Genomic DNA, 11,077 nt, shown 5'->3' on the forward strand with positions numbered 1-11,077 from the left:
AAATTTTGCACCGAAACAGCAATAGTTTAATCTTAGATTAAAACATTATTTCAAATTAAAAGAGGAAACGAATGTTCAACTCAGTAATGCACCCTTCAAACAAACAATATACGTTCAGCCAAAAAGGGTGAATCTTCAACAACGCGAAATGAATTCTTATTTAAATAATTACAATTTTAACAAGACAGATCAATTTGCGTGCCAGAAAATTAATTTTGTTTAAAAAATATTGATCTTTTATGGAATTGTTTCATTTTCAGTTGAACAAATTAAGTCAAAATTTTACAGAATGAAATTTTATAAAAAGAGTTAAATCCTCAAATTCAGCAGAATATTATAGAACCAAGTAGAATAATTTTAAGCAAAATAATTTTTAAAAATAATGGAATGATTGAATTATTAGTTAACAATACAACTTCTACATTCAAGCAAGTAGAATTTTAAATGAAAACGTTACATTTTCAACTAATGGAATGAAACAAATATATGACTTTTCAACTAAATAGTTGAATCTTTCATAAGAGAAATATAGATTCAGAAAACCAGTAGGGCGGAGCACGGGAAGTTTAAAAATAAAAAAGCAAAATTTGAAATTAAAAAAATTTAGTTCTAAAAACAATTTGTAACAAATCAAAATATGACATGGCAGTATTATGTGCCAAAAGTACAACCAAAAAGTTCGAACCCTCTATTTCATGTGAAACCCACCACAAATCAAACCCTCAATATGAATAAATTCTTGAAAAATATACAATTAAAAAATTCAAAATAGTTTAAATAAATACTGAAGAATTAATGCAAAACACCACTTTAAAGTTTTATGCCACTAGTGTATGGAAAACCGACCCTAAAGCAACCCCTCAGTATGAGGAAATTCTTCAAAAATAAACAACTTAAAAAAGTTAAAATCTTTTAAATAAATATTTCAGAAGTAGCAAAAGCAACACCTGAAAGACTCATTCCTCTAGTTCATGTAACTCCCACCCCGAATCAACCCCTAAATATTATAAAATTCGTTAAAAATACACAATTTTGAAAAGTCAAAATGGTAGTGTATCAAATCTCAACACTTGTTACCAAAGTTTAGTGTATCAAATCTCAACACTTGTTACAAAAATTTGTTCTAGCTAATTTATTTTTTAGTCAAATCGTGACTAACTTAATCGTGGACTGTTTAAATATTACATAACGCCCCTCGGCCGAGTCTGCTGTTGTATGGAGCCTATGTTAAAGTTTAATATTTTAACTATACAAAATGCGTTACATCATGTTCTAATTTCGCTTAGCAACAACAAGTTTTTTGCAAAATAAAATTCAAAATATAAGTGTGTTAACTTACATAAATTGTAGATTTCAATGTATCAAAAAAGTATAATTCCACCCAATAATTTTTAATGTTCTAAATTCAAAAATGAATCAATGGATTTAACGTGCTTAAAATTATATGATATTAAGCAATTTTCAATTACAAAACATTAAATTACAAATTAATAGCTATTCACTTTTAATCAATAAATGAACATGTAGATGCAAACTCATTTAAATGTAAGTATTAGAGGAGAGGAAAAGTATTAAAATGGGCAATTTGAACGACTTGGTTACGTCTTAATAGGCTACGAAAAACATTTTCATGTTTAAGGCAACGAATTCTACTAATTTTTAACAACAATTTTTTCCATAGGTCGCGGTCGCATATCTTTTGCTTCTCCTGTTAGGGGGAGCGACACAGTGTTTCTGGTGGGTTGTAATAATAGAATTTCAAAACTCGAATGGCAAAGTCATACATATATTCCAGGTCGAATCACCAGGACATTTTACTCAGTAACCCTGGAGCAAAACGAAGAATTTACTTTTGGATCTAATGCATATTACGGGCTATGGTTTGGTAAGAAAAAGCTATTGAATTTTTGTTTAAACTTTAGGTTAAATACAAACCGAAAACAGCACCGTAAAACACAGTACAGCGGAGATAGAAGACGCTGGATTTTTTCTGATTACCCTAAATTAACTTTATATACAGATTTACTCTGAATTATCCAAGAATTCTCTAGAATGCATAGAATAACTGTAAATTATATAAAGTTACTAGCAGACCCGGCAACGCGTTGACGTGGATCTGTTATAATGTGTTGAATTTATATTATGTAGGTGGTGACTACTCGTTTAAATTATATTAAAATATCTGACTCCATTCAGATGCATCATTCTACTTTTTAAGAAGGATAAATAAAAGACCAATGAATTTAGCTCAACAAAAGTAAATCTTTATTCAGATTAAAGAGAACATTGCACGTTCTCAGTCAGAGAGATGTGATCGACGGGTCGGCCGGACAGTAAGTGATTCACTTACTGTCAAGCTCGAGCAAAGAGGCGATCGTACGCGTAGAGTAGGGGGTACGCTGGAAAAAGCGGAAAGTGCTGAGAGAAGCGGGAACTAGGAGTAGTAAGGTGGGAGACTGCAACTCACTTTTAAGTGTATTGAGCTTGGTAACGCAGCTCCCTATAGTTCCGACATGCGGTATCGACTGCTCGGTACATAGGTATCGTAGTGCTATAATCGGGCACAATGAAGGCCTGTAACGTGTCCCTACAGTACTCATCCCCGTGTGTTTAACTAAACACGAACATACAAACACGATATATAAGCGTAATAAGATCACAGTCTCTACGAGTAATAAGTTATAATAATATCTATTTACATTGTTGTTTGCGCAAACGTTTATGACCCTATTTGCAATAATTTAGTAGGATAACTATTTAAATTTGGTATCAATGGATACTAGTCGAAGATTATTTTTTACATCTGGTAAAAGATTACAAAAAGTGCTAAAAATTGTTCGGATTTGCAATTCGATAATTGCTTAAATTTGCTAGAATTTTGCCAGGTATAGTAGTAGTAAATTTACAATTCGTGTAAGCCCTTTAAATTTAACGACTGTTTACGCAGATTTTCAAAAAGAAGGAAAATTATACAACAAAAGCAACGCGGACTATTGGTTCAAAAATATAAACAAGTTGCAGTATCAAGTACAAAATATATGGCCATTATAAGATGGACTTGATAATGATGGGAATTTACAAATTAAGTTAAAAGTGAATACAGTTGTTAATGCGTAAATTAAAATAGTACAATAAATTTAGTACGCATGAGAGATTTTTAGTCTTGGAAGATAACTTTCTTTTTTCGAATAAGTTCGGAGTGGAGAGGCTAAACCCGTTCCGTTAACAGATTCTCCTTGAATTGGAAAATGCTTTCGATGTCCTCGCGCATGAAATATGCCAGTTTCAAGTGTTCGATAGACACTTCGCGTTTAGTTCCATTGACGTCAACTTTGTATACGCGGTCAGAAGTTCGACTAATTACTTTGTGAGGACTAGTGCAGGGCCGTTCAAGATATTTCTTTGCATGGTTGCGCATAAAAGCATGCGAACAAACTGTTAAATCCTTGAATAAAAATGGTTTCCGTTTATATTTATGTCCTACTGGGATAGGCTTTATTTTTCGCATATGTTCCCGAAATTCTGCGATGAACATAGGTGGATCCGGAGCAAAATCCTCGGGTAGAACCAACTCGCCCGGGATGCGTAGCGTAGTTCCAAAAACGAAATCAGCCGGCGATGACCCGATGTCAAGGACGTTGGATCGTAATCCTAGAAGGACGGTTGAGACTGTTTGAGACCATTCTTTGTCAGTATGACACATGATTGCTGCTGATAGGCATCTGTGCCAACGCTTAATTATTTTGTTTGCGGCAGGATGGTGAGCGGTGGTCGGAATGCGATTACAGCCTATAAGTTGGAGTAAGGCTTTAAAGACCTGCGCCTCAAATTGGGAAACTTAGTCCGTGGTTAGAGTTTTCAGTGTGCCATAACGTTAAATCCATTTGTCAAAAAAGGCTCTATGTTGGCAAGAGTTACCGCTTCAGGGCACCGGGAGAAGCGATCGAACATCGTTAAGCAATACCGAAATCCCTTGCTTAAAGGCAGAGGACCGACACTGTCCATATGGACGTGGCGAAAACGACAGTCTCGTGCCATGAAATCAGCAGGGAAAAGCTGGTTGTAGCGCGAAATTGTGGACTGCTGGCAAGCCGTGCACTGCTTGAGCCAGTTCCCTATATCTCGGCGCATGAAGGACCAGACGTTGCGTTTCCTGATAACGCGTTCTCAGTAAATCGCAGTAAATCGATGACTTTCTCGAGTCGCATTGGATTTGTTAAAGATTTAAGGAGCATTTGGGGTCATTTAGAAGGATTTTTAATTCCTCGTTCGACTCCTGGGTTGCAGCTAGTTCCCCGATGCTGAATTCAGTAGGGATGATGATATCCTCTACACACGAAAGTGAATCGGCAACGACATTGGCAGAACCCGAGAGATATTCAATCTGGGTTGTGAATTGTGAAATAAATGATAATTGTCGTTGTCGCTGTGACTTTTTCTCGGACTTTCGAAGGAAGGAAAAAATTAGAGGTTTATGATCGGTGACGATCTTGAAGATCTGTCCTTCTAAGAAATACTTGAAGTAGCGAATGTCTTCAAAAATCGCCGTCAAATCACGATCGTAAGCGCTGCAATTTGTCTGAGTTGGTGAGAATTTCCTCGAGAAGAAGGCCAGCGGTTTCCATTCAACTACAAGCTTTTGTTCAAGAGAGTCTCTCAAGCCGAAATCGAAAGCATCCGTTACGAGACGAGTCTCGGCATCGTGAAAATGATGAGCGAGAAGTGTCGCGTTGGCTAGGTCCTGCTTGACTTGTTCAAACACGTACTCTGCCTCGGCCGTCCAAGGAATGACCCTTTTATCATTTTTGCGCAAATCGTAAAAAAGAAATTTAGCGGGGCTTGCTTTTCAGCCGCATGCGACTATCTACACCGATAGAAATTAATCAACCCCAAAAATCTCCGGAGCTCTGCTACGGTTTTAGGTTTAGGGAAGTTGGTGATAGCCTGAACCTTTTCTGGCGTAGATACACAACCATGGCTATTGACAGTGTAACCTAAAAATTGCAATTTTTCTTTGCCGAATGGGCACTTAGCGAGATTAAAACTTAAAGAATACTCCTTTAACCGTTGGTCCTTAAGTGGCTCTCATGCTCTTCCTTTTGGGAGATGTGATGAGAATATCATCAATGTAGCAGAAAATTAAGCTAAGGTCACACAACGCTTGATGTATGTACCTTTGGAAGTTTTGTCCAGCGTGTCGCAACCCGAAGGTCATCTTCGTATATTCAAAGAGCCCAAATGGGATGATGGCGGCAGTTTTTAGCATGTCATCAGGAGCGATGGGTATTTGATGGTATGCCATATGAAGGTCAATTTTAGAAAATACCTTCTTGCCATGCAAGATGGTAGGGAAATCGCTAAGGCGCGAAACCGGTATTTGTCTGGCATATTAGCAGCGTTTAATCTGCGGTAGTCACCACAAATGCTCCATTCGCCGCTTTTTTGCTGACCAAGTGTATAGGAGTTGTCCTTGGGCTACTCGATGGTCTACAAATACTGTCTTTTGCGAGTTGTTTAAATGTGGATTTCGCCGATGCGAGCTTGTCCGGATGCAATCGCCTTGCTCGGTCAGCTATCGGAGGTTCAGTGGCTATAATATGGTGTTGAACTTTGTCATTGCGAGTCGCGTTAGATGCCCGCGATAGGGAGGTAACTTCCGGAAATTCTGCTAATAGTTTTGACAATGGAGCAGATCGATCGACCAGACTCACTGCAAAAATGGGAGTAAATTTTAGAAATTCCTTAGTGCTAAGACCGGTTTTTATGTCAATAAATCCAGATTCGTGAAGAAACGGTAAAAGACGGAAATGAGCCCACAGGTCGGCTCCAATTATTTGCTAAGGAACTGAGGCTAGACGGAAATCCCAAATGAACTCGCGACGCAAATTCAAGTTGAGGGTAGTGCGTCTCTTCCCGAAGGTACTTCCTTTTGAGTCATTAGCCGCGAATAATACGAGATCGCAGGGTTTCGAATGCTTAGTTAGCTCATGCGCTGGAAGCAGTGATATGTCCGAGCCAGTGTCGATCAAATGAATAATACCGGAATCGGGATCGTGTATGTGGAGACGTTTGGACGGATTATGCCCTAATTCAAGAGCCTCCACTCGATAAGGCGCTCCTACTTTTTCGACGTGGGCGTTTTTCTACTCGAAAGCACGACTGTTCACACTGATGCGCGTTTTTCCAAAACTTGAAATTGTAAAAGCAGAGATCGCCTTTCCGTTTGTAATGAGGCTGGCTGCGATAACGCGTTCGGGGGTTACCGCGAGATTTAGACTTGCTTCTTGAGCGACTGCGCAAGATCTTCGTTAATACAGCCGACGAAAATATTTAAAAATGCTCAATTTTGTTATTAATTTGAATTTTTACCACGCACTATTTTAAAAAAGTAAGGGAAATGTAACCTTTGCAAATAAATTTTCTTTAAAAGAGGGATAATTGATGCCAAAAGAAAAATACTTGTTAAATTTTTCTCTATAATGTATTTAAAATTTACGCTGGTGGCGTCCTACGTAACATTTGAACGAATTTGAAACGTACGCGTCACTTGAGATTACAAAAAGGTCTGGAAAATTCTCATAAACAAGGTATAACATTTTAAAATGAGACAAACAAATTATTTTAAAAAATTAATAGAAGAAGGTTACCGTTGAAACCTGCAGTGTTGCTTCAGGAACGTTGAGTTTTCAATAAAATTAGCACTTTCCTTGGTTACGTGTCAGTTGCGAAATTCCCTCCATTTGGTGGCATCATTTGTTGGCGTCATTTTTCGGAAAAGGAAATTATTATTTTGTCCTCTAGATTATTTTTGGTTTCATCAGGATTAAATAATGTTTCCAAAGTTGCGTGTGAAAAGAAAAATGCTTACGGTCCGACCCGCCGACACAGGTTAAAGTGAGTTTTTTTGTTGCGGGTTGTGGTTAAAAGTTGTGTTCTGTCGGGGTCACCATTGTAGGTGGTAATCCCGAACACTGAATTTAACTCAACAAAAATAAATCTTTATTCAGATTAAAAAGAACATTGCACGCTCTCAGTTAGAGAGATGTGATCGATGGGCCGGCCGGACAGTAAGTGATTCACGAGTTAAGCTCGAGCGAAAGAGGCGACCATACGCGTTGAGTAGGGGGTACGGTGGAAGAAGCAGGAAGTGCCGAGAGAAGCGGGAACTAGCAGTAGTAAGGTGAGAGGGTGCAACTCATTTGTAAGTGTATTGAGCTTGGTAACGCAGCTCCCTTATAGTTCCGACATGCGGTATCGACTGTTCGGTGCATAGGTATCGTAGTGCTATAATTGGGCACTATGAACGCTTGTAACGTGTCCCTATAATTATACTAAACTTGGTGCCATCTATTGGCTGCCTACCCAACCTAGACAACGTGAAATGTTGAAATGTCGATGTACAAACTGAGTTATTCTGCCATCTTTTAGAAACCTATGGAGTATACAAATAAAAACATTATTTTGAAATGAAAAAATATTGAGGTAAATAAATGAGATAAAGAGTATTCTATTCATTAAGTTGGACCAAATTACACACAGTACACGAAATTTCATCAAGATCGGTTCCGTAGTTTCGGAGTTTCGTGGTGACAAACATCGAGGAACGAAATTTTTATATATAAAGATAATGTATGACTCCACCTAAAAATTAAAGGGACCTAATTCCTAACAAAATATGTGAAATTTCAACTATATAGTTAATTTTAAAGGAGGAACATTTAACCTGCGAAGTATAATAGCTTTTTTCTTTAAAACTAATAGTTTTTCTGTTATTATTAATTTTAAAAAGTTGAATTTTATACACGTCAAAAGTTTATCAAACCATCGCATTAAAATAAAAAATATCATATTAAAACAACATAAAAACACGTCGATTATTTTACTCTGAAGAACGCGATACAATTTTTACGCTGCAATCGTTTTTTTAATCGTACATCGGATACAGAATAAATTTCGAACCAATCAAAATAGGGAAAGTTTCTATAAGGAAAATAAAAAGAATACCACAAAATAGTTAAAAACCAGTTTACGTAAGTAAATTATTCTGATAACTTCGATTACTTTTGATCCACTTTACTGTACGGTATAGGGGATTATTTGAATTGTTCCCCGTCGTTTAATTATTTTATTTAGAATTTTATATTGTATTGCAGGAACTACTTTGGGAAATTTTTATTCTTTCCATCCAAATAAGCGTTCCCGTCAATTTAAACACCATATGATTCTGGGAGTTGGTTTGAGCAAAGGAATTGTGTTCCACCCTGCCATACAAGGCATAGTCTATTACATCGATTCTATAAATCAGAGAATCCTATGGCTTACTTATAATATGAGTACCAAAATGGTAACTGGTAAGTTTTTGATGAAAAATTTTTGCTTAATGTAAAGAATTCTCTAGTTCTAGTCAATTAATAATTCTTTGTGAAAATTCCCTGCCCTAAAATTCAAAATTATAATTTTTTACAGATGTTTAATTTCCGACATAAGAATTGAATTTAAAATCAAGAAGGGGAATTATCTCTGAAAACATCGGAGTTTCAAGTCCATAAGCATTTATTTCTATTTCACAGAGACGAATTTTTAGCATACAAAATACATTTTCAATCAATGATATGAATTTTTAAACAAATAAGTTAAGTTTTAAACAAACAGTATAAATACAGACCAAGAAAGATGACATTTCATGATCAATTTACAGTCAAGTAGATACATTTTCTACCAAGCAAGATTAATATTTAAGCAGTATATGAATTTCAAGACAAATACTGTAAATCCATTAATTTTATTTCTTCATGATCAATTAAAGAACCATATTTTACACTTTCTATACTAGCCATAAAATATTACTAAATAACAGTATTTGATTTTTTAAGAACTGATATTCTGGATTTTATAAAATGCACTTCCTTATTTCCACACCGTCGACAAATATATTTATTTATTAAAATTATTGAATCTTTCCTTATTGATGATAATCGTGATGAACTTAAAATGAATGAAGTATCTGGTGGAATTAAGAGCCCTTTTTTAAATTCTAAAGAGGGATAGAGGTTTATGATAGCAACGACATAACTACAAACAAAAAAGCAGCCCGCCGCGCAGGTACATCCTCGTCACGGGCCATGCGCGCGGCTCGCAAGTTTCAGCGCGCCAGGGCGCGCGACTGTTAGTTCTCGCACTTCGCCCTCGGTTTTTGCATTTATTCCACGTATGTCCACAGAACTTTAAAAATTAATTGTAGACGAATCCAAAACTTTAATTTCGTGATTTGTGAACTCTCTTTTGTTAAAGCTCTTTCGGCTTTAGCAAACAAATTCTCATCACGTATCGCATGGTTTGCATTCGATTTTTTTTATATTATGCATGGAAATTGAAACATACTTATTCTTATCAGCTGATTTTTATTTCATTGTTTCCTTAATCTTTTTATGATTAAAAAAATCCTACTCGTTTTGTCTAAAGTTTTTTACGATAAAGAACAAAACTTTGCTTCCTACCAAAAAAATATTCCTAACAAATTTGTAGATCTTTTTGTGTTGAACAAATTTTCTGTCATTTATTTGTTGTTGGTTTTTTTACCAATAAAAGAAACTACACATCCGACAAAAAAGTAAATTATGAGAAATTTGTAGATCGTATTTAGGTGCAAAATTTTTATCGATTTATCTCTTTTCTTATCTTGGTTTGTTTGACCACAATACGGAGTTATTGCTTTTTCATTAGTTTGTGTGCGATCAAAATTAGCATTTTCAATTTTTCTAACAAACTTGATAAAGTTATTATGAAAATTTTGTAAATTGAAAATTGTTTGAATTTTTTAACATGGTTACATTTTCATATAATGTGATAAATTGCCAACTGAAATTGTACATTATTAACTGGAACAGTTGACTTTTAAGCCAAAAAGATTAAATTTTAACGAAAATGTTAAATTTGTAACAAGACAAGAAAAATTCTATTTCAAATGTTTAATCGTCAAAATAAAAAATAAATAATTAATTTTTCATTAAACAGTTTAACTTTATGGCTAAAATGTAAATTTTTAAATAAAATGATAAATATTGTACCGAACTACTTGCCTTTTCAACCGGCAAGATGAAAATTGAAACATGAAGAATAACTTGCAAAGAAAAATATAATTTTCTAGCAGGTAATTATTTTTTTTTAACAATAATTGCGGATTCTCAGCGAAATAGTTAAATGTAAATTTTTAATTAACAAAGACAAATTTTTATCCAAATTTTTGAAGTTTGAAGAAGAAAAAATATTCATTTTCAACCAAAAATCAACATTAGAATTTTTAGTTAATGAATTAATTTTTGAACAAAAAAGTGAATATCATTTAAAATGGTCAGATGCATTTTTAACCAAGGAGATTAATTTTCTACCAAAAGGGTGACATTTCAACGAATCAAATGAGCTTTTATGAAAATAAAATGAAGTTTCAAGCAAATCGTTCAATTCTTGACAAAAAAGATAAATTAAAGAAAATACAATTGAATCGTTAATTTATAAGGTGAAAAAATTAACTTCTAACCAAAATAATAAATGTATAGCCAAAAGCAGAACCCTTCAATTTTAAATTCGAATAATATGAGAAATGTGACATTTATTTTCATGACGAAACGGATAAAAGTTCCAGATCTATAATGTAACGTTTTGTTTAATGACAGCAAAAATAGCACTAAAAAATTTAAATAATAATTTTTAAAACAAAAACTTTAGCTTCTTTATACATATTAATCATGCTGCAAATCTTGTTTTGGTGCCAAGATTACTCTTCCAATATAACAATTTCATAAAATTATCGCTAAACTTGTTTAGTGACTAGAAAACATTTTTCGATGAAAAATTCAACTACTTATTTGAAAGTGAACTACTTTCATACATTTATTTAAGACATATTTTTTACTAACAATTTAACTATTTCAAGATCAATTGAACACTTATTTTCCTTAGTCGAAAATTGAGCTATTTCGTAATATCTTTGTTTTTCCCTTAGAAGATGCATCATTTAATTACAGATTCATTTCTTTAGTTATAAATTACAAAACTTTGACTGGAAACTTGCCTTTTT

At 34.5% G+C, this 11,077-nt stretch overlaps 1 protein-coding gene across 1 annotated transcript; it reads right to left on the reverse strand.

The window, feature by feature from the left end:
* Positions 1-3,208: 3,208 nt before the first annotated feature.
* Positions 3,209-4,131, reverse strand: LOC117182999. The gene is made up of 2 exons (XM_033376130.1): positions 3,919-4,131; positions 3,209-3,817 (listed from the first exon to the last, which is right to left on the reverse strand). The coding sequence occupies exons 1-2, from the start codon at positions 4,129-4,131 to the stop codon at positions 3,209-3,211; spliced, it is 822 nt and encodes a 273-aa protein (XP_033232021.1).
* Positions 4,132-11,077: the final 6,946 nt, after the last annotated feature.

The sequence above is a fragment of the Belonocnema kinseyi genome, chromosome 2 (genome assembly GCF_010883055.1).
Source record: "Belonocnema kinseyi isolate 2016_QV_RU_SX_M_011 chromosome 2, B_treatae_v1, whole genome shotgun sequence".
NCBI lineage: Eukaryota > Metazoa > Arthropoda > Insecta > Hymenoptera > Cynipidae > Belonocnema > Belonocnema kinseyi.